The sequence below is a fragment of the Nannospalax galili genome, unplaced genomic scaffold, assembly GCF_000622305.1.
Source record: "Nannospalax galili isolate Female #2095 unplaced genomic scaffold, S.galili_v1.0 scaffold1354, whole genome shotgun sequence".
In the NCBI taxonomy this organism is placed as follows: domain Eukaryota; kingdom Metazoa; phylum Chordata; class Mammalia; order Rodentia; family Spalacidae; genus Nannospalax; species Nannospalax galili.
In genome coordinates this window covers 979,275-1,004,132 of record NW_008335784.1, presented here as the reverse complement: position 1 = coordinate 1,004,132, position 24,858 = coordinate 979,275, and the positions used below count along the sequence as shown (strand labels likewise).

The 24,858-nt window shown below is 41.6% G+C and overlaps 1 protein-coding gene across 4 annotated transcripts in view; it reads right to left on the bottom strand.

Moving 5' to 3' along the window:
• Dclk1 (doublecortin like kinase 1) overlaps positions 1-24,858 on the bottom strand; it is a 344,211-nt gene that overhangs the window by 84,633 nt on the left and 234,720 nt on the right. For all 4 annotated transcript variants that reach the window (XM_029562253.1, XM_008830501.3, XM_008830498.2 and 1 more), the window contains exon 5: positions 12,032-12,148. In XM_029562253.1, the coding sequence (XP_029418113.1) occupies positions 12,032-12,148 (117 nt within the window). The remainder of the gene's footprint in view (positions 1-12,031; positions 12,149-24,858) is intronic.

Genomic DNA, 24,858 nt, shown 5'->3' with positions numbered 1-24,858 from the left:
TGTCAAGAGCTGATGGATGAGCAATCATAGGCCCTGGGGGAAACCCACTACTATTATTTTGCTAAATGGACATGGGAACAAACTGCTTAATAAATACTCATGTTTATATCCATACATTAATGCTGCTCTCAGCCTTCATCAGAGACACTCCTTACTGCAGCAGGTGGCAGTTAGTGCAGAGACTCACAGCTGGTCAAAGTGGTGGAATACTTGACCCTATGGGACATCTTCATCACCCTCTCAAGGCTCAGAGAACATTCTGGAAGAAGTGACAGAAAGAATGAAAGAACTGAGAATGGGGAGGAGCACCACAAAAAGATGTCTTCTGGATGTAGCATGGCTGCTGTGCTGTTGAACTCACCGCACAAGACTTGCACATGGTTGCACCTCAACATTTCATCATGGAAGGGGCAAGGGCTCATGAAGACCCAGCCCAGGGACAGTTAATGGCGGCTGGGGGAGGGGGGGACGTCACTTTCTTCAGCAGTGTAGCCATTGATAAACTTTTCACGCTCCAATAAATAATTTCTCCCACCCATGCTCATGCAAGAAACTCTAATTAAACTCAGTGGGGCACACCACACACACACACACACACACACACACACACACACACACACACACACAAAGGAGGGGGACTAGCTGGGAATAAGGGATTCAGTGGGAGAGGGAGCATGAGAAGGGGGATGAGAAAAATTGGGTATGGCAGTACGAGCCTATAACCTCAACACAGTGATACTGTGGCAGGAGGATAGTTTTTTTGAGGTTGGCCTGGGATGCACAGTACAGTCAAGGTCAGCCTGGGTCACAAAATGCATTAGAGTATACATATTGCTAGGAATTAAAATGAGACGAGGAGAAAAAGTAAACCGTTGAGGTAGGAACTCTCCCGAGTGAAGAAAATCACTGAAAAGTGCAGAAAGGAGACAATTGGGGCGTCTAGATCTGTTTGGGGAAGAGCAGGGTGTTGAGGGCTGAACTGACACACATGTGACTATTTTAAAATACAAAGGTCTCTTGAAATAAGATCAGTGGCTAGACGCTTCCCAGTCCACCTGAGCCAGTGCTTTGTACCAGAATCAGAACACTGATGAACTTCTGATCTGTCTTCTCTTTTTCTGAAAGCAGATCCAAATGCTACCATCAAACATGGTCACGAGGAGAGGACAGACAGATAATAAATAAATCACTATTGATTTTCTATAAAGTATGAACTCTGCTAAAAGAAATTCCACATATCAAACCCACTCCATGCATCTACCACCTCGTCTAGAACATTCTTCCTTGCTTGCTAGAATATGCTTGCTTGTTCAGGATCAAACACCTGGAACGGTTTCTACAAGGGTTTCACGTAAACTGAAAAATGTCTGTGGATGAGAAGCAAAGCCCCCGCAGCTCCATTTGACCCCCAGCACTTCTGTCTATATAGAGGGTTTATAAAGTATTTGTATTCATAATTTTGATCTATCTTTAAACAAAAACCAATTAGAAGGTGTTATCAACATCTTACCAGAGTAAAAACAAACAAAAATATACATTGTAAAAACAAAACAAAACACGAACAAACCAGAAAATGTTGAGTAATGAAAATGCATTATTTTATAATGAACACATTTTAAATTATTATTATTACTTTGGGTTTTTTGAGGCAGGGTCTCAGTATATAGCTTAGACTAGGTTGAAACTGTCATCCTCCTGCCTCAGCCTGCTGAGGGCTGAGATCACAGGCATAAGACATCATGTTTGGCTTTTTAAAAAAAATATTTTATTATTTTTATTTTATGTGTTTGCGTGTATTGCCTGCATGTAGGTAAGTGCACCCATGTCATGCAATGCCCATGGAGGACAGAAGAGGCTGTCGGATCCCCTGGAACTGGAGTTACAGATAGCCGTTAGCTGCCATATAGGTGCTGGAATTCGAACCCAGGTCTTCTGCAAGAACAGCCAGTGTTCTTAACTGCTGAGACATCTCTCCAGGCCCATGTTTGGCTTTTAAAATAGAATTTTTCTAAGCAAGAATAACTGTCAAAGTGACACCTTCACTGGCTACTGTTTCTTTGACCTTGTGTGTTTTCTTGTTTCTTGTGTGTTTTTACCCTTCGGGCTGCATATAGACGTTTCAAGCTGTTTGCTGTGACAAAACTCAGTTTTCTTTTTCACGTCTTTATTTTCTATTTCCACAGTGGGAAACATCTTGGACGTGGAATCCAGTTGCCATTTCCCTGTCATCTTCTAGCACATAAGGCTACTTATGTATTTCTGGCACTGAAATTGTCAGGGTGAGGGAAGGGAGTGTAACAAGTATCTATAGGTTCACAAGGCAGGAATTCAGGCCTTGTTCTGGTTCTTTCTTTAGACTTTCTCTGACTCCCTACTCATAGAGGAAGCTGTCAGTTGCTCAGAATCTGTTTCCCAGCCCTGTGTCCATGACTCGTCAGGTTATTCAGGGGAGGGGAGGAGGAAGAAGAAGGAAAAAGCACAGAGTTCGCAAAGCCGAAGAAAAAAAATGGCTCTTAACAGGGAAGGGGAAAGACTCTTTCTTAATTCTGTCTTTATAGGTGAGGTAGAGCTTTGATGACTCAAAAGACACCATTTATTGAGAGTGATGGGAAGAAGACTATGCCAGGCGGGAGGAGGTGGAGGGAGAAGGGACACAGCTCTGCCAACTTGCTTTTTAAGCTAATACTTACAAGAAAGCCCTTGAACATCCAAAAGTTTAGGTAACCTCAACACTTTCTAGTATTTCTCAGTTCATTCATGCAGTCAGCGTTCACCGAGTAGTTATTATGAGTCAACAGGTAAAATGACAGAAGTTTTACATTTCTATTAGTTGATCCAAGAACAGGCTATGGCTATGATGAGGGAGTTGGGCACCACAGGCACCAAGGGTCAGCATGGATGAGGGCAGGAAGCCCTTGTGATTCTCCACCCTCGAGTTGAGACAGCATAGACCCCTCCTTTCCATCTCAGCCTGGGAGCCAGCCTGGGGCAACCCCATCATGAAACATGGACAACATCTCAAGTCAACACTCTGCATTTCAAGCCAAGGTCTTGCCTGCCGAAGCAGTTCCTTCCCAGTTGTGTCCTCACTGTGGAATCCCATGACCTCCTTCCAGATGCTATGTGGCTTCTAGCATGGAACACCTCTGGCCTCTGCCTCTGTCTCGCTTCCCACCTTTTGACTGTCACTACACTCTCATTGTGCCCTGGCTTCTTCTGATCTGCTTTCAGAATTGCAGATGTCCCCCAGGATTCCATTTTCATCTTCACAAGTCTGAGTAGAGCAGAGGAATCTTACATTTCTAGTATTCACATCATTACTATATATCAGATCACTCAAATATACATCATCATCCCTCATCTCCTTACTAAAACACGGGTGCTTACACGCCTACTGACATGTCCACAGCGTCACACAGTCTGCATGCACAGACCTGAACTTTGTCCTACCCTCCTCCTCACTGGACAAAGTTTTTCTCTGAGTTCTCCTTTTTTCTCCTTTTTTGTTCCATCTGCTTGGATACCTTAGTTCATTTCCCTTTGAAATTTTCTCTCATTTACAACAAAGTTGTTTCGAGTTCGTTCTGATGGTTTCTTCCCAGGGTGACTACAGGAGCCTCACAGAGCATTCCTGGCCCCTCATATGGACCCTTTCTATGATGATGCCATTGTTGCTAAAACTCAACTGTGAACTTCCACAGTCTTTCTAAAGCCCCCTTCCAACTCCTGGCCCCATGCAATCTGGTGTACAACTGAGTGGGACTACATCATGTTTTCCAGACCTTTTCCAGAATACCATTTCTGTGCTTTTGTTTTTCAGACCAGGTCTCTCACTGTGTAGCCCAGAACGGCTGCAGACTCATAATCCTTCTGCCTCATCCTTTTGAGTCCTGGGATTATAGATGTGTGCCACCATGCTCAGCTCCTTGTTATTCACTTTTATTGGACTGACAGCTATTCTCTTACATGCCTTATACTGTCATTGCTTTGAGCCTTTATTTACATTGAGAATAAATACTCTCTCAGACCTTCTTATCCTGACAGAATTCTTCCAGTCCCAATTTATAAATCCTACTCTCTTGGAAGCTTCTTCTGACCCTGTTAACAATGATCCCCTTCATCCTCAGGGTCACCGTGGTACTTAGTATACTATTACAGTAACTGGCTTGTTTTCCACCTAGAACACAAACAAGTTTTTTAATTTTATTTAATTTTATTTTATTTTATGTGTATGCGTGTATTGCCCGCATGCAGGTAAGTGCACCTGTGTCATGCAATGCCCGCGGAGGTCAGAAGAGGCTGTCGGATCCCCTGGGACTGAAGTTACGGACAGTTGTTAGCTGCCGTGTGGGTGCTGGGATTCGAACCCGGGTCTTCTGCAAGAACAACCAGTGTTTTTAACCACTGAGCCATCTCTCCAGCCCCACAAACAAGTTTTGAGCAAAGTCTGTACTTTAATTATCTTTGGGTCCTTGGGGCAGAATGCATGCTGGAACACAGCAATTCCTCAGGAAATGTCTAATTAACCCGACATTAACGGTAAGGAGCTATAAAAGCACTTGGTGCAAGAAACTATCCCTAAGTAAACAACCAGCCATGATAATGGCTCAGAGCTAGGAAGAGTATCTTTGGAGGTAATGCTAGGGGAGTTAATTGGTGGGAAGAAAGAGACTGGAAGAGGTGGCAGGTGTTAGACACAAGACATTCTGAAAACACAAGGAATGAGCCACTAGCCTCTTGATTTTCATAGTACATTTTGTTTTCAACAATTTTGTTAGGAGTCCCAAAGCAGAAAAAAAAATCTTCCATAGACTATAGAACTGAATCTCTACACTAAAAGATGGAGCTAAAATAAAGATTAATAGCAATCTGCCTCTGAAGGTATTTGATAGAAATCAGAAGGACTTGCCAAATTAGTCTAGTGAGCTGATTAAAATTTTCTGTACTTCTTCAGCTTTGATTCTAGTCTTATTTGCATATGTTGCATAAACTATTTTATATAACTATAAAAATTGTAAAATTTGCATAGCATAAATACAAGGACTTAAGGATTTCTGGAGTCATAGTCAAGTAAGTTTTATGCCCACGGTGTATGAGATGGTATGTTAGTCACAGGAGACATTCATTGGCTAAGGTAGTAGCTTTTCTATTTCAAATGTTCTTCCTTATATTGCCAGCACTCAACACTAATGGTCCACAGTGAGGTCTCAGTGCATAGCAAATGAATAAACACTTGTTGCCATGCGCGTTTCTATGCAGTATAGGCTATGAAGCTGTCCTTCAATATTCATGATTTGTGGGGGACTGGTTTGTTCCATGATCTCCTGTGAATGCCCCAATTTACAGATGCTTAAGTCTCATATAAATTGGCACTATATATACATATATTACCTATACATAGCTTCCCATATACTTTAAATCACCCTAGACTACTTACAATACCTCACACAATGTAAATCCTATATAAACAGCTGTTATACTACATTACTGAGGGGATAATGATAAGAAAAATAAACTATATGCTCGGTACAGATGCATTTTTTTTCCTGAGTGTTTTTGATCCATGGTTGGTTGAATTGACAGGTGAAGAATCTGAAGGTACAGAGAACAACTGTCCTCTAGACTGGAAGCTGCTGAAGGGAAGTGCATTAGCTCATGCTTGAATTGAGGTTGTAAGATGCCTGTGGGGGCTCAATTATGTTTGCCACAGACACAACAGAAGATGTAATTCTATGAGAAGCATTGATTATAAATCTTCATGGGAATGAAAATTCTAAAACGATTCTCTCTCCACAGCACCAAAATTCTTCTAATGGACCCAAGAGGAGGTCTAAATGTTCACATCTGTAAAAATGCAACAGTGAACTTTCAAGTTGGGTAAATATGACTTCCTCATACCTTCTGTATTATACAAACAGTATGAAGGTAAACTAAACTTGACTAATCTTATTGAAATCAAATCAGTACATATTATACTCTTTTGTGTGTGTGTTTGGTGTGTGTATAGCATATATGTGTATGTGCACATGTGTGTGCAGGTGCATGCACCTACATGCAGAGGCCAGAGGAGAATGTTAGGCACCTTGTTCTATTGCTCTCTTGAAACAGAACCTCTCACAGAACTTGGAGTTCTCTGTCTCAGGCGGCTGGACATCAAGGTTCAAGGATCTGCCTATGTTTGCCCTGAAATGCTGAGGTTACAGGCATATGGCCATGTCTTGTTTTTTATGTGGATGCTAGGGATTTGAACTTAGGTCCTTATGCCTGCAAAGCAAACACTCTTACTCACTGAGTCGTCTTCCTAGCCCCTTACATCCTCACTTTTGTAGACATTTTGGTATAATTTCCTTATGAAAGTCAATGAATTTACTTAAAAGAATTTCACTTTTAAAATCCATATTTTAAGTTGCCTATTCCAAAAACAAATGTATTAAATATTAAGCATCCTTGTGTGTGTGTGTGCTTGTATGTATGCATGGGTACACATGTGTATGTGGGTGCATGTGCATGTATGTACAGTACAGAAGACAACCTTAGGTGTCATTCCTCAGGAACTGTCCACCTTGCTTTTTGAGAAACAGTCTCTCATTGGCCTTGAGCCCATCAAGTAGGCTAGTTCAGCTGGCCAGAGAGCCCCAGGGATCTATCTCTTTGTCTCTGCCTCCCTCACACTGGGGTTACGAGAGTGCACCACCACGTCACGCTTTTTCTTTTATGTGGGCTCATAATCAAATTCTGATCTTCATGCTTGCAATTCCGGCACTTTACCAACTGAGCTACCTAACCAGTTCTAAACACTCTTGTAAGTCATTTATTTAAGAATCAATGAAAAACGGTATTTTTAATTGTTAAGTGGTTAGTTCTACATCCCAAATCTCAGCATACAGTTCTGTGAGGTCTTGATATTATTTTTTTGTGTTATATGGTTTCTGGTTTCTCTTCCTTGCAGTCCATTCCCTCTTTCAGTCATTTCTGTAATGGTCATAATTCAGCGGGTAAGTGAATTATGTTTTCTGCAAATTATTTAGAGGTCCTTGACCTCTACGCTGTCTGAGAGTTGGGGCTCTGCTTTTTATCTCTGTATTGTTAGCAGATGCTCCATACTGGTGGGCCTGCAACTGGTGTTTCTGAATGTGTAAATGGGAACCTAGGGTTAGTGAATCACTTTCAACTTCTTTTGGTACCAAGAGGAGGAATACGTAAGGGGCAGAGAAGATTTAAAGAGCATTCTTGTTCTAATGCTGACTTAACGAAGGATCACTTCTGGTCACTACTGATAGGTATCATGAAGTTGGGTATTCTGGAATGTGGGGCTGATGACTAATATTGGGGCTTGTGTTGTAAGGTATTATGATGCTGAAAATTACAATTATAAACCAGATACTAGGTAAGTTGTGTCCTAGAGATAAAAATCCTACAAGTGAAATGAAGTTGCAGCTATCAAGTCTCCTGTGGCTTATCAACCAGCTCTATTGCCACTCATCTCTGTGACTGACCAGAGCAGTGACCTCAGTCTTGCTCTGCTTCCTCATTTTCGAATCTATAGACAATAGTATCTTTTCTTATTTGTTTTTGAAGGATTGTCAGAAGGATCAAATCGCCCTGTGTGAACTATGCTGTTTCATTTAAAATAAGTAAACTATATACTGTGGTTTGGAAAAGTGTCCTTCAAATGCCCATGTGTTAAAGACGTGGTCTTTAGCCTGTGGCATTATTGGGAGGTGGTGGAATCATTAAGAGGTGAGGTCTCATTGAAATCAGTGCACTAGAGTATGCTTTTGGAGGTAACGCTGGGTATCTTTCGATCCTTTCTGGATGCCATGAAGTGGGAAGTTTCTTCTGTTAATATGCTCCCACCATGATGTACTGCCTCACTGCAGGTTCAAAAGCAACAGGATCAACCAACCACGAACTGAAACTTCCAAAACCGAGTCAAAATATGCCTTTCCCTTTTTAAGCTTATTATCTTAGTTTACAGTAAAGAAAAGCTGCCTATACACTAATTATTAACAGCAACATGGCCTCCAAACTGAGCAAATCTTCACTATATAACACGCTCTAATTACTAAATAACATAGAAAGAATGCATTTTAGAAGTAGAAAAAGGACAAGACTGAAGCAAAAATAATTTCAAATGCTAGACTGACTGTATCGGGAGGGAAAACAAGGATTGTTCAATGTTCACTGAGAAGTAATTGAGTTTGAGGTTACATCAATGTTTATAGGATATTAAAGTAAAATCATTCATACTCTAGTGCCTATGATCTACAAAGAATCCTAGATAGATTAAGAAACTTGTGCTATAATCAATATAGGCATAACCCAATATTCTTTTAACTGATTTAAAGAGTCCCAGCTGAATGGGAGTGGGAGGCTTGGGCCAGGGCAGAAGAAAGGCCCCTAAAGAAGGGCTTCCCAGACATTCTGCAGGCAAATGGCAACATCACTGGACTTTGTGAACTCTGGGCTCAGGTCCTTGGGAATGAGAGTCTTGAGACCATTGACATACTCCATATACCTTCTATTGGGAGTTGCCTCTTCTGTAAATCCTCTTCAAATTGAGGTCATCCCAAGAAAGATTGTAGGCTCAATAACAAGGCATAAGAAAGAGCTCTAGACATTGCTTGTGATGATCTTGATCCAAGTATACATTATAGCAGGATGTGGTTGTATGACATTCCTTATAAGTCATAATGCAGAAATGCTTCCATTTGAATTTAAACAAAATGTAATTGATTTGGGACCATTGAGATGGGTCAGCAGGTAAAGGCTCTTGCCAAGTCTGATGACCTGCATTCCATTCCTGGGACCCACATGGTAGAAGGACAGACCCAGTCCCCCAAAGTTATCCTCTGACCTCCACATGTGCACCATGGCAAGCATGTGCCAGTCCCCTCCAATCAATCAATCAATCATCAATCAATCAATCAGTCAATTAATCAATCAATCAATAAATGTGAAACCCCCACACAACTGATGCCATATAATTAATTTGATCTGGAAGTTATAGATAAGTGTAAAAACTTTAATCATGAGTTTAGAGTGGATTTGTATTCTGCAGTTTCCCTCCCTCCCTTCCTCCCTCCCTCTCTCCCTTCCTTCCCCTTTTTCTCTTTCAGTGCTGAGGACAGAATCTCACACATGGTAGGAAAGTGCTCTACCTCTGCACTGTTCTAACAACCTGGGCTCTTCCTTTATGTAGCTAGTAATACCACAGCTGATCTATCACAAATTCTAAGCCAGTGCTGGTCCAGTCAGGTAGGTTTTAAAGACGGCTGAAAACAGTTTCAGGGAACAGCAGATGATGGAAATGTGTGTTTGAAGCAACTTGATGACTTTGGAGAAATGTGTTCTGTGAACTTTAAACTTCTGAATGAAATCATTGCAAATGGTGGTAGTGACATGGAAATTTATATTTGCTCAAAATTGTTTTTGGAAATAATCATCTAAAATGAATATAAACCTTAGAGATGCTGATTAATGGAGGTTATAATAAAGTACAATTATGCTTGTATTTATACTTTTATGATTAGCATCAGGATTCTGTTCATGACAGAATTATTTATTTTTATTTTTTATTTTTTACATTGTGTCTGTGTGTGTGTGTATGTTTGTGTGTGTGCCTTCATGGATGCTACAGGACATGCATGGAGGGCAGAGGTTCCCTCCTATTGCTGTGTGGATCCTCTGGACCAAACTCAGGTCCTCGGGCTTGGTGGCAAGCACTTTTACCCACTGAGGCATTTCCCAGGCCTTGTTTTCATTCTTTAACATGTACACAATAATCAGACATGTACATTGTAGACTGTATTTTTTTAAATAATTTATAAGCATGACCAAGAAAGAAAAAAAATGACAAAGGAAGTCCTTCTGCCAGGAGTATTTGTTCATAGCACTTAGACAACCAACAAGGAATTAAGTGATACAGTGCACACAGAGTCACATGATTTAGTGCATGTGGATTCCCAGCTGTGCGCAGGAGCCCTCTCCCTTCCTGTTCTGTGGGGGTTCATTATATGCCCACGTCTGATTAGAGGACATGAGGAATGTTCTTTGGTCAAAGCGGAACACTCTGCATGCAGCTGGATTTAATTTGTTGCTAATTAATGGGCAAGCTAAAGTCTTCCAGATGAGTTTGAGATGCAACTTTAGAATCATGCTTTCATTTTGTGGAGGTCTCTGAGTGAGTTCCACAATATTCCAAGGAAGGGATATTCTTTCAGACAGAAAATTCTCTTTTCACTGTGTCTCATCTACAACTGGGCCATTGTAAGGATGCAAAGGAACAAGTTGGTGCTGTATGCTCAACTCCGTTCACTGCTCCCTTGGTCTACATTTTGAGCTATGTAGAGGCCTGCAGGTGAGGGCTAGGAACGGATATGCCACTTGAAGACAAGCAGGATGCAAAATGGAATTCACCCCTGTGAGCCCAATAAAGATCAATAAGACAGATCTTGTCCCCTCAGTTATCAAGAGTCAAATGGCATTCTGTGTTTACTTCCTTTCTATTATCCCAGACCCAATGGTTCTTAAACTTAGGTATGCATCAACATCACCTGGAGGGTTTGGGAAACTCCAGCCTGTTTGGTCTCATTCCAGAGTTTCTGACTCAGTGGATCTGGAGAGGTGCTTGAACCTCTACCTGGCTTAGGTGGAAGTGATGTTGCTAGGCTGAGAACCACTGCTCTCACCCACTGTTATTTGAAATGTGACCATGAACTCTCTGATTGGACTCACCTGGGTCCCTATTAAAGCAGAGACCTGTCTCCATAGCACTGGGAGAATGGGGGGTCATTATGTCAAACTTTACCAGGTCCCAAGTAACTCTCATGAGCGCTCAACTTTAAGCCTTGCCTTTCAAAAAAGCCTTATTTTTAGGGCTCTATCCAACCTAAATAACTATGTCTGTAAGCAAGGAGTTCTTACCCTACACTTAAATTTAGCAATACTTAATTGCAAGCTCATCCCAACTGCCAGCCATCTTCTGAGCCAGTCCGTAGTTCTGACCATGATGGAGGCCACACTGTGAGAAAGGGCAGTGACTACTCACCACTGTCACCGTTGGATTATCAAGGGAGAAGACAGTGTCTGAGATCTGAACTAGCAGTAGTAGGAAAAGTCCCATGGGAAGTACGTGTCATAGGGTGCCACGTTGGTCTAACTAGCCTGTTAACTGTCCCTTCTTAGGCAGACCATCCTAGACCTTTTTGCAACTCCCTTCAGGTTAACAGAAGGTGATAGGCACAGAATGAAATGTATCATTCGATAACTCCCATTTAAAAGTGTATATTCTTCAATCAGTAACTGTCTTCCATAATGACTCAGACCTATACTTGAAACCAAAAGCAAACACCTTGTAACTGACTTGTGTCTTTTTTAAGACCAAAGGAAACATAGAATGAAAACTACTAAAATTCATATGTAAGTATATGAAACTGTCAAACAACAACAACAACAATAATAAATTATGATAAATAACCAACAAAAATTAATTTAAATGACCAAAGAAGAGGAGGGTGGGCTGGAACATGGTTTTTCCCAGCGCACAGGCAGCACAGTACCTGAGCCACTGAGACTGGCCCTGCCATGTTCCCTTCAGTGATGACCTGTTCGCGTCACCCCTTTTAAGCTCCAGAGCTATGGAAGGTAACTGAGGCCAGCGTCACAATTGTGTTAAAACAGGTTCCTCAAAAATAAACTGGACTGCATCCATAGGCCAGACACAGGTAGAATGAGGCCCTAACAGAGACTTCCAGACCCAGAGAGAAGCAGTAGCAGTTGCTGAAGCACTTCCATTTGCGGGTAGATTTCATTTCCTGAGTCTCACTAAGAGAGTTTTTCTCAGCTTGATATTTTTTTTTTTCTTACTGCCAACACGCTAGACTTGGGTAAATCTGTTCAAACGCTTGAACATGTTCTAAAATTATAAACCAGAATAGACGCCGGCTTGAGCACCTTCTGCTCTGGCTCGGCACTCCGTCGGCTGTGTCAGAAATGAGGCAGCTGCTTCGGTAGCTACTGGCAGCCTTACCTGAGCTGGTGGAGGCCGGGGACTTGCTGCGCCGGGAGGGCCCTGGGCTCTTGGTGGTGCTTCTGCGGGACGATGAAGCTATTTTGGTGTAAGAAGTGGACTTCACCACGCGACATTCTGGGGAAAGAACAAACACACATCAGGATTGGGTGACAGCCAAGTCGGTGACACTCCAAGTTCCCAAGTTTATATTACTTATAATAATATTGTGGGTAATTTGGAATAGGCTGACAAAGGAGCACTTTTATTGGGTTTCTCTCTACCAACCTCTAAATTTAGCTGTGTATGGGCATTTTTAGGATACGTTTTTTCTTCTAAGCAAGGTATTAGAAAGGGCAACTTATAAACCAAGAAATGTGGTGGGAGATTGGCCTGTCTTGATAGGAGGAAGTTTACAGTCCTAGGGGTCCTCGCTGTGATGGCTGTCGGTCTGTATGAGGGTTGGGAACCAAAGCCTTTGCTCATATGCTAACACCTACTCATATGTAGTAGGTGTTAGCATCCTACTACAAGGGCATAGAGTCCTTCAACTTCAACAGGTCACTACACTAACCACTAGAGAGCTTATATTGTATCTATAAAACTGTCTTGGCCTGAGGATGAAAAATAATCTCATTTCTTTTGGACTTAAATCCTTAGAGTTCATTTTTATTCAATTCAAGTATTGTAAATAGCAAAGAACTTATTATTTTTCTCTTAGTGAAATGCTTGGATCAATCGTGACATGCAAACTCACAGATTTTCTTCTCAAAAATCCACTTTTAATAATTAAAACTTGTTTCTAATGATAATCAACTAAACTGAGAAATATAAAGTACATTAAGAACAGCTCTAATGACCCATGATCAAACAATGCCTTATTTGAAAATTCTAGAATATTTTTCTGCACATTTGTATTTTGAACAGCACTGGGGTTGGTTACATACTTATCTGTTATCAGCCCTTTCGCTCGGACATTTTGACCCTGCCATTTAGTAGCTGTCAATCATCTTACCACATGAAGCATCATAGTTTACTCATGTAAACTGCTTTCAGATTTTCATTATCATAATGATTTAGTAGTGCCCTTATAAAGGATCATTCAGTTATGTGACTGTTTCTGTTACATACACTTAGTCCCTGGCAATGAAATTCAGTTTCTAGTAACTGGAAGGACACAGTGTAGTTTTCTAGAATATTTGATGAAAGAAGTAACTTTGATGGATTGGATAATAAGTGCTTCTTTTTAAAAAAAATGTATCTATAAAACAATTATTTGTGTGTGTGTGTGTGTGTGTATGTGTGTGTGTCTTCTGGTCTGTAAGTTTAACAAATGTGTGCAGTGCCCATGGAGTCCAGAAGAGGAAGTTGGATCCCTTGGAATCACAGGAGGTTGTTAGCTGCCCAATGAGTGTGTTGGGACTAAACCTGGGTCCTCTGCAAGAAGAGCAAGTGCTCTTAACCACTGAGCCATCTTAATAAGTATTCTGATAAGTACTGATAAGTAACCCTCAGTGTCCCACCCAAATCATAATTTCATTAGAACATGGCTAGTCATTTTCCTCACCCTCCCTGAGGCATTATATTTCCAACTTTTTTTGCAAATTTTTAAAAAAAGTGAAGTCTGAACTGGTTTTATTGCTAGTAATGTTGTTCACACACATTTGTATTTCTTCTTTTGCAATTATTTATTCATGTCCTTTGCTCATTGGTAGCTGAGATAGGCTCTCTATTACTGGCTAGTAATAATGCATGTTCTCTACTAAAATTTTATTCTTTAGTCTACTGTGCATAAAATGATGTTAACAGAATATTTATCTTTGTAGGCAGTTGTTGAAATCTACTAACCTTTTGAATGTAGTACTATTTTCAAGTGTAGTAGTTTAAAATTAAATTAAATGGGCCTGGGGAATACTTAGCATTCTCAAGGCCCTGAAGCACATACCCACATAAGACTCTGAGCTATTAACTTTTTCATTATACCTTTTAAGTTACAAATTCATAATTCTAGATCGACTGTTGATGTCTGGCTTCATTTTAGAAATAAAAGTTTCTTAGCCATGCAATTTTCAATTTTCTAAGTTCAAAATATGTTCTTTCCCTTTTCTACTTTGAATGAATAAGGTAGTTGACATTGTCTAGGGAAAGGGGAATAGGAGTGTATCTAATACAAATGCTACAAGCCTAGAAACAGTAGATAGGACACAGAGAAGCCTCATAAAGTGAACTAGGGCAGAAAGAGGAAAGAGTTTGTGTAAAAGGAAGAGGAGGAAGCGAAGGAGCAAGAAAGGAGGAAGAGGAACAGGGAATTCTATCTTGAGATATGAGTATCTGCAGCTTCTTCTGACTTTTTTCACAGTTATAAGGATAATGAAAGGAAGCAGGGTATTATTGAGACTGCCCAAGTTTTCCCAGTAGTCACTTAGGGCACTGTTGGCTGTTCTGGCCTTCTGAGGTAGCCTTGCTGTAGATATTGTTTCTTGAAAGAAGATAAAAAGCTACTCCTACAGGGATTGTCAACAAAAATGAAAAGAAACAATCAAGAAACAGCATTTATAATACAGAAGATATAATCAGAAACTGCAGGCATGTCTTATACATGATGTAGGACAGCGATGCCTGAGTATGTCCCAGGAGGTTCGAATCCACAAGACAGAGCTTTGGACCAAGTGAAGAAAACTCAAATTAGCTGAGGACTCTGTCCTCACAACTGACAAATACATTCTGGAGTTTGTCCTAGATTTTGGACATCCGCCTCGTCTTTTGGCAGCATATTAGCAACTAAACTGGATCACCACAATGGGGCTGTCTATGGGCAGGCCTCCAGTTACATTTTTATCAAGTGCCCACTATGTGCCAGGCACAGAGGGCTGCAGGCAGGATGTTGAAAAATACAAAATTGGAGCTTGCAACACTTACCAACTGATAGTGCTGCATAGAACCCTTTTCCCTTTTTTTTGTTTTTCCTCTTTTTTTTGGCTAATTTTTATTTCATAAACCTAGACATTTTTAAACTGTAAAGGACAACAAATTGCTCTTAAATAACAACAGATTTTCCCATTGTAAATAAAAGTCAAGACTATAATGAGGGCAGGATGACCAGGGCTTTTTGTTTCAGGTCATGGACATTTAGAGGTCACATAAATTTAAAATAATAATTTTAAAAGCTCTGTCAGTTAGCAAAAATGAATGGTTAAAATAGAAAGACACCAGATGGTACACATTGTTAGTAACAGCCATCTTTGAGCTGCAGCTCTGAATTCAAGCACTGATTTCAGGGTTTGTCTCAGGCTGTTTATTACAGATGCCAGAACTGCTAGCTATGGCTGTAGTTACCACCTAGGGTTCTAGACCAGCAGAACAGAACCAAGCTTGTCCCACAAAGTTGGAATTGTTCCAGGATCCAGAAATATACTAGACATTTTATTCAAGCAGCTTTATCTCATCAGAGCACATGGAGGCAGTTCAGTAGATCTTTGAGGCATTTAAAGAAACTTGCGGCTCATGCCATGCCTCTGTGGCTCCCGTTGCTTCTTTTGAAAGGCTTAGTGCTCACCATATTATTAATCAATCAAAATTATCCATTTATTACTATGCCTCTCTCCCCTATTCCATTGAATACTAATTAGCACTTGGATTATTAAAAAGCATGTAGGGGCTGGAGAGATGGCTCAGCGGTTAAGAGCACTGACTGCTCTTGCAGAGGACCCGGGTTTGATTCCCAGCACCGACATGGTGGCTATGAACCATCCTTAACTCTAGTACCAGGGGAATCTGAAGCCCTCTTCTGACCTCCTCATCATTGCACGACACGGGTGCACTCACATACATGCAGGCAATATACTCATACACATAAAATAAAAATAAAAAATTTTAAAAACAAAAAATAATAATAGCTGATCAGCAATAAGGCCTAGTTTGGTATTAGCCTGATTAGTACTTGCATGAACTCTTAGTATTCAGTGAAAAAAAATCCAGCCTCTTAAAAAACTAAGTCTCAGAAAGGTCAAGTGACTTGAATCAGAACCAAAGTTTCTGGTTGATTGCTCTCTTCTCTTTCCCATACCTGATCCTGGGACCTAACCAGACTTCTCCACTGGGACTAAAGCCTGGGAAATTTGCATCAGTGCCCAGGGACAGACGAGTGAGTGAATGTGGTTCGAGGGAAAGATGGAAAGAACCAGTTAGCACATCACCATTAGTTAAAAATTTGAGATACTGAACCCAACTTTCAAATTGGCCATGGTATCATAAAAAAGAAATAATGAATTCACTTTCAGAAGAAGAGTAATAATGAAGTGATAACTTGGAGGATCACGGAGTCTGAAAGATAATTACAAATATTACAAATCTTGTACCACTTGCCTCCAGGGTAACAGTGAGGCTTCGGGAGTCTTTCTGGGGATTAGTATAATTCTGAAGATGTGGGCTGAATAACGGAAAGAGAAACAACACAAAATTACAGTGGCTGCTTTTTGTTCTCTCCCTCCAGGGTCGGAATAAACTCAGTTAATGAATATTGTGCTGTTCAGGCATAAATTAGAGAGAGAGAGAGGAAGGCCCTCCAATATCTTTCCAGTTAAAGTTTATACTTTGAGTATTTTTAAAATGGGAATTACATTTTATAATGGTGGAAAATGTAGTAAGGAAAAACAAAAGCTGAATTCCCTCAGCGACATGCCCAGATCCTTGTCAGTTTAAAACTATAATTTAGAAGCATAGCGAGCAACATGACCTAAACGGTCAATAAATACAGTGCCTTTTTGTTCACACAATGAAAGGATATTTTCACTGTATCCATCAAGGAAGAAAGCTGACCCTCTCAGAGGGTACACCTGCCCTTAAGCAATCATGTCTTTTATTGTGGTCGTTTTTGGCATATTTGAATTTTATTGATCAATTCTGTAAGAGGGCTTGCATTTCCTTTGGCTGGACAATTCAGGTACTTTTCAAGAAAATATTGGAAGATGGTAGTAATAGTAAGCCACACAGGAAATGGCCAGACTTGCTCTCAAAGGTCACAGCCTACACAAAGTGTAGTCGTCCTTTGGTATATGCGGGATTTGGTTCTAGCTCGACTCCATGTGTACCAAAACCATGGATATTCAGGTCTCTTAAATGACATCATATTTATATAATCTATACAGTTCATCTTATATACAACTTAAATCATATCCAGATTTATAGTATTTAATAAACTATAAAGGCTATGAAAATAGTGCCTATATGGTATTATTCAGAAAATAATAATGAAGAAAAAGGTATGTACATGTATAGTACATGTTGTGGTCTGGATAAGCAGTGTTCCCTAAATGGTTCATGTACTAAAGGTCTCATCTCCAGCTGTTGGTGCTAGACAGAGGGAATTGGGTTATGAGGGTACTCATCAATCCATTGATGAGTTCATACTGGATAAACTATGAGGAGGTAGGGCCTGACTGGAAGAAGCAGGCCACTGTGGACATGCCTTTGATGGGCATATCTTGTTTTGGACCCTTCCTGTCTCGCTTTGCTTCCTGACTGCCTGAGGTGAGTAGTCAGTTTTCCTTTGCCTTGCCTTTTCATCATGATGGTTCTGTGTCACCTCAGGTCTCAAGGCAGCGGTGCCAAGTGATTGACTGAAACAATGAGGCAAAATAACCTGCTCTTCTTTTAAATTATTCATCACAGTGGTGAAAGACCAACAAAGTACAGAGGAAACTTTTTTTATGGTACTGAGGATTGAACCAAGGGATTCAAATATGCTAGGCAGGTGTCTTTCACTGAGTTCCATCCCCTGTCTCAGATGAAACTTAAATTTTTTTTTTTCAGTTTATGGCTAGCTGAATCTGATCATTGGTGGCTTGGCAGACCCTGTAGATTTAGAAGGCCAGCTGTATAGGAAGATAGTGTGAATGAGTACTCCCAAAGGCCACTATGTTAAAGGCTTGGTTCTTATTGTAGAGCTACTGGGAGGTTGTGGAACTGTTGAGAGGTGGGTCCTTAGGCCACTGGCAGCATACCCGTGAAGGGGACTGTGAAGCCCTAGTCTTCTCCTCTTTCTGCTCACTGGCTTGAGAAATAAGCAGTTTGCTCCACCACACGCTTCTCCTATGATACGCCACTCTTGCCAGAGGCCCAAACCCATGGTGTTGCCCAATCTTGCTTTGCAACCTGCAGAATCACGAGCGCAAACGAACCTTTTCTAAGTCATCTCAGGTATTTCTTTACAGTAACACAAAGCTGACTGATACATATGGAAAATAACATTGAAGGCATGACTTCTTTGGTGACTGCACGTTCCATAATAAGCAAGAAAGCAAGCAAACAGGCAAGGTATGATGAAGTATCCTTTTTGGGAATGCTCCGATGTAACTCCTCGAGGTGAAAGTTATTCTCTATGTGGTTCATAATGATGTTAGCTTTACAGATGTTCTGGTGACTTGATTAACTAGAAGTTCCATATTCCCTTGTCTCACCCAGGTCACTCAAGAAGTGGACATTCAGTGATGGACAGATTTAGAGAGACAGCACAGATGGTGAGGTGTAGGGAGGAGGCAGAACATATTTCTCTGGCTGTGTTCCCAAGTGGTATGAGAACGTCTACTTAGGCAGATTCCCACCACCCTCCACCACAGAAACAGTTGGTAGGTAGGCTGAAATGCTATACAAGGTACTGAGGGACAGAAATGATTCTAGAATTGTACTGCAACACCAACAGCTTACCTGAGAAAGCATAGCATCCATGCATCAAGGGGCCACATGTACCTTCTGGAGACTCTTGACCAAGGCACAGATCCCTGGTTGTCTAGACAACCCTGCTGATGAGCTGTATGCTGGCTAGGGAACATTCTTTAAATAGGGAATAATTTTATTTCTGTCATCTCTTTTTAAAACCAGCCAGAATAAAAGCATTCTTGGTTAGAGGCCTTCCAGTATATCTCTATGCTACATTTAGTTGCTCTGGGCTGTTGAGATGGTTCAAGTTCACAAAGAATTCATTAAGAGCAGATACTTTGTACTTTCTGCCCTATCCTGATGACAAAGGCAAGCTCCCTCTTAATTTGGCAAAGGTACAAAGTCTCCAACTGGAATAATTTCTCTCTGTTGCCATATGCAAAAGACTCAGGAAGCACATTTCGTTCTAGAGATTTTTATTTAAAAAATGGCACAAGCTCAATGACGGAGAGAGAACTGGCAATTCTATCTAGCTTGCTAACTCTCCAAACAGTTGCCCTTACAGGTTCATGTTCTATGAGTTGGATGAAGCCCTCTGATACTATCAAGGTCATCAGTGGCTACAGAGCTAACTGTCTTGGTTTTAGGGCCATTCTCTCTTTAGACTACTGAAAGTGGTGCCCTGTGAACCCCTCCAGTGCCTATAGGAGGGGATAGGCACCCGTGGATGTTGAAGCCTTACCATCCTCAGTCTCCAGCTTGCCTGTGTGGGTAAGACAGAGTGTTGCTGGGATCATTTACAACTAAGGTTCACTTCTTATGGAAATATAATGATTTTCATGCTTAATGACAGCTTTTAAAGCAAATGAACTTTCCTTGCAGGAAGGGGCTGTGTGGATCTTCCCAGCTACGCGCTTTAAAGGACTGAGGCCTGAGGGCTGGAGAGATGGCTCAGACGTTAAGAGCACTGGCTGTTCTTGCAGAAGACCCGGGTTTGAATCCCAGCACCCACATGACAGCTAATAACTGTGTGTAATGCCAGTTCCAGGGGATCCAGCACCCTCTTCTGTCCTCTATGAGCATTGTACAACATGGGTATATTTACATATGTGCAGGCAATACACACCTACACATAAATTTTTTTTTTTTAAATTACCGAGGCCTGGTGTATCTTTCTGCTCTACCCTGCTTCTGAGTCTACACTGACACTACAGGAAAACTCAATCACTGCTGCCTGTGAGATCCGAAACAAATGCTGCTTCCCAAAGCTCTGAATGTCGCAAGTCTGAGATGACAGCATGAAGATGGAGACATTCTAAAACACATCTTTAGAAGAAAAGGAATACGGTCAGGAGCAGACAGAGCTGGAGGCAAAGGCATCAGCCGAGTGGTTTCACCGGAGAGTGAAGATCTAGCAACGAAGATTTTTAAAAGTGCCTTCTGAAAATATAGACACGTGTGTCTCAAGCAGCACCTCCGATGGCCCCGTGCAGTTCTCAGAACACCAGCTAAAGCATTCCAGCTGGTGCCCACGTGCTGGTGCACCACGTGGCTCCAGAGGCCCCGGTGAGGGTTGACATATTACATAACATCCGCAGGAGGCTTTATGGAAGGGGTATTTTCTGTACTAAAGTCTCAAGGGTTACTACTCAGGACCTGTTGTTTGGATAGTATGAGTGATTCTCCATTCCAGATACCTTCCTGTTCCCTCACAGTCAAATGAGAGAAGCCAAGTTCTCTTGTGTAACAGCCCAGTGGTGTGCTGGGATACTGGCTTGGGGGTGGGGGTGATAGTTTTGCTCCAGGAGGCTGCCTGGTAACTCAGGTTCCTGCTCTTACTTGTCTCCTCAGGGTTCTCTTCTACACAGTCCCACTTGCTTGTTTATCTCCCTGTGTCTGAATTTCATCCTGGTGAGAAGGAGAAAAAAAGAGGAAGGCCCTCAAACCCCAACAAAGAAAACTGACTGTGCCTTTTTGTACCAGAACTTTATGTTCTGAAACTGGTCCTGTCCTTTCTTCTTCCCACACATCAGCTGCAGTGGTGAAGGCCAGTTGCTGGCTACATCCTTGGTCTCTACCCAATGAATATCATAGCACCTTCCTAGCTGTGATGACCACATATTACCAAATACCTCCTGGTAGTTATTCTTGGGATAACTGCTGACTCTTTTTGGGAACCACTGCTGGATGTCTCCATTAGGCAACATTTCCCGATGAAGCACTAAGTTAATTCTTCCTTGAGGGTGTTGCTCAAAGCAGCATCCATCTCCTGCCTGGACTCCTAAACAATGCTTTTTGTATTCTCTCTGCAGTTTAGCAACATGAATTGGTAGTCTGGGACTTTAATGCATCCATGGAAGTAAAAGTGATGCAATGGTGAGGTTCAAGTTCTTCCACAGTGGTCGGTTCTAAGGGGATTGATATGCATTGCTCTGGTGGTTTTATGTTGAGAATTTTGAGGTAGTGGAGCTCACAAGGGCACTGGGTAAAGAAATTTAACTTTTACCCTGTGCTCTACAAGCCTGAGTTTTGCAGAAGAGACAGGAGCCCAGCCCAGAATCAGCCACATTCTAACCGAGCAAGACCTTTCCCTGCCAGGTACTATGTGCTTTCTGCAATTATCTTTTTGGAATGGACAGTGATCCTGAGCCTTTATAGTGAGTACACAGAGGAGATCTTTGTTCTTATTGTGGTAGCCAGGGAGTGAGTAAATTTAGTGATTAAACATGACAATGTCTAGAAACAGCACAGTGGCATACCCATTAGTTGCTCTGAACTGAAGATCTTGCCTTTCTGAATGTGAAATGGAAGTGCACTTGGTAACTTTATATTTTCCATAGGAACCCAGTATCACCAGCAGTAAAAAATCACCCAGAAAGGAGATTTTTTTTTTTGTTTTTTTACAAAATCTGGTTGTCTGCCAATCATGGTGGCACGTGCCTTTAATCCCAGCACTTGGGAAGCAGAGGCAGGCAGGTCTCTGTGAGATCAAGGCCAGCCTGGTCTACATAGTGAGTTCCAGGCCAGCTAGGGCCACAGGGAGACCCTGTCTCAAAAAGAAAAAAAAAAAAAATCTTGTTAACCTCCGCTATTCACTTAAAATCTGCTGCCCCCTCCTCGACACATGAAACTCCAACAAGCATCTCCGTCCTTAGCACAGCAGCTACTAAAACTGAAAAACCCTCTTGTGTACCTGAGTTTATTTCCATAAAACATTCTGAGCATCTTCAGTAAGAGGCTGAACAATTCACAGATGCTGGGTGCCTTTCTTCCCAAAGTGTCATGGGTTCCATATCATTTGGCCCAAGTGTAATGCCTCCATAGAGTTCCCAGAAGTCTGATCACGTTGAGACTGACTATACTTGGGATTAACTAGTAAAAGCCAAATATGGCCTCTAACCACTTCCATAGGATGCCACGCTTCTGGACAGCCCACCTGCAGCTTCTCTACATAGGCATCCTTCACCAGGTCACACCCAAGCCCTTTCCATTACAATACTTTCTGTTCCTCTACTTGTGTCTGACTTTCTGATCAAATGCAGAAGGTGGTGGCTCACTCTCTGCTATAGAAAGCTCAGATTAAATAACCTTAGCTTTTCTCATATGGTTGGTCTCTCTTTATTTCCACTCCACATATGGCTCTCCCACAGCTGTGACAGGAGCACTGGGTACCTGGGCCCAGGAGAGCTCATTTTCTGTCATATCGTTTATGCCTGTGGCCATGCTGCTGTGTTGTGTGTGGGGTTGTGGATCATCCCTTGGCAGTTGGTCCTTTAGCCCTGATACAGAAGTATTTCTTTATCTGACACAAAATGAAGTAGCTGGCTTGAGGGGAGGACATGTTGTATAAACCGAGCTTGCCTTCATCAGCTAGAATTACGACTGCGGCCCACAGTGGAAAGAAGACGGGGGAGGAAGAAAAGAGGAGCACTGCTGTCCACACACTTCTTCCTGGTGGCCTACAGGAGGATGTATCAAGCATAATGGTGCACAACATCCAAATTTCAATTTCTCTTTCTCTCCGTCTCTCCCTTTACCCCTCCAAAAGTATATTAATTTCTTGTGGCTGTTACAACAAATTATTATAAATTTGGTGGCTTAAAATGACTGAAGTGTTTCTCTCACAGTTCTGGAAGCTAGAAATTTGAAGGGAGCAGGTCCAACATCCCTTCAAAGTTCCAGGGAAACCACTGTGTGGTGGCATACACTTTTAATCCCAGGATTCAGGGGCAGAGGCAGGCAGATCTTGGTGAGGCCAGCCTGGTCTATATAGTGAGTTCCAGGCCACTGGGGCTACAAGGAGCCCTTTTTAGAGACAAAGAAAGGAAGGAAGGAGGGAGGGAGGGAGGGAGGAAGAAGGAAAGAAAGGAAGGAAAAGGAGAGAAATAAAAAGCTCTAGGGAAGAATCCTGGTGGCTCCAAGCATTCTTTGGTTTGTGGTCTTGGCTCTCTGCCTCCCTGTGTGATCTTATTTTGCCTCTCTTATGTGGAGATTTGTGCTGGTTTGTCAAGCTCACCTGGGTAATAAGGTAATCTCTTCCTCTCAGGATCCTTAATCCACTTATAGTAGCAATCATCTTTTTCCAAATAAGGTAATATTTACAAGTTGATATCTAGCATAAAGTAAGTTTGGCACAGCCATTTTCAAGACTTTTTTGGCCAGGAAATGGGTCGACACTCCACAATTTAGAGCCCTTCTATGACCCTTATTCTCTTTTGTAATAACCTTGGAATAACCTGCAAGACACCTGCCTACCTCAGCTCTTGCTTCTTTCCTTTAGGTATGTGATTTTCATTTCTTAAATGTTCTAACTGTCTTCCTGGCTCTGGCCATCTCTATGCAAAGAGCATTTTCTCCCTACTACAACTCCTGCTTAACCTCTGCTCACATTTCTCTACTAAACTTAAACTTGTTTATTTTACAAATTGTTTCTGAGTCTTTGCTATCTTAAATGCTAGGATTAATAAGCAGCGTACCTGCTTTCATGGAAGATAGTGGAAAAGTGGGCCTTAAGCTGCCAGACGGCAAGAACAAATGCTGATTTTTCTAAGTGCGTTGCCAAGATTTAAAAAGATAATTCAACAGAGGATGGCTAAGTGAGCAGTCCTCTACACTGGTGGTCAAAGGTGTTTTGGCATAGAGGACATTGTAGCTGAGCTCTGGACACAGGAAGACAGACATGAGTAGGTGGGAGGGACGAGAAGGCACGATCCAGGGAAGCCATATTGGGAAGATCAAGTAAGGAACTTGCATTTTACTTCAAGCAGTAGGAGAAGTTATAGAAGAAGTTTAAGTAAAGGAAGTGATACAATCTGTTTCATAACATCTAAAAGAATACTTTGGTTGCCATGGAAGATTTCAAAGGGGCTCATCTGGGTCAGAGGAGACAGTGGTCTGGCCTTGTGTGGAAGTCATGGGTGGAGAGAAGAGATGGACTTGGGATATGATGAGGAGGGTGGAGTTCACACAGCTTAAGGCTGGATTGTGTAGAGACAGGCAGATGGGGACATGCTTACTGTCCCTATTCTGGTATGTCCTGCTGAGGGGACTATGTGGAACAGTTGCTTCATGTGCCCACATGCAAGAAAGACTAAGCACATACTACTGATCATAGTCCTCTTGCAGGAGAAAAGGCTGACTTTTAGCATTTTAAAATGCACAGTCCTCACCTTTCCCTTGATCTCTTGAATTAGAAACACTGAAAGTGAGGTTTGAAATATTAAAAGAAAAATAAAAAACCCAAATGATCTCAGCTATCTGCAGCCATAGACCAGAGAGCCATTGACATTCTCTAGTGCAAGGGTAGGAAGATCTGTACTCAGCATTTGACATCGTTATGCAATGAAGACTTTGGATGAACAAGTTGCCCTGTTTATTGATAGTTCCTGACCACCTGGTTTTTATTAGCTATAAGATGGGAAGGATCTGAAGGATAAGTAATAAATAAATGGATAATTTTCTTGAGAACTAAGAACTAAAAAGTGAAGAATTTTCCTTTGAGAAAAGGAAACACAAAAAACTAACAACAAAAGACCATAAAAGTGTGAACTGAAATAAAATTTAATAACTTTCTTAAGTGAGGCTTTCTTATGTCTGACTCTATACCACTCATGCAGAAAAAAGGCTAAGTGTACATTTTTGGTGTGGTGACCTTGAACACAGGTTCAAGTGGATCAGGAGCCAGGAGGTCT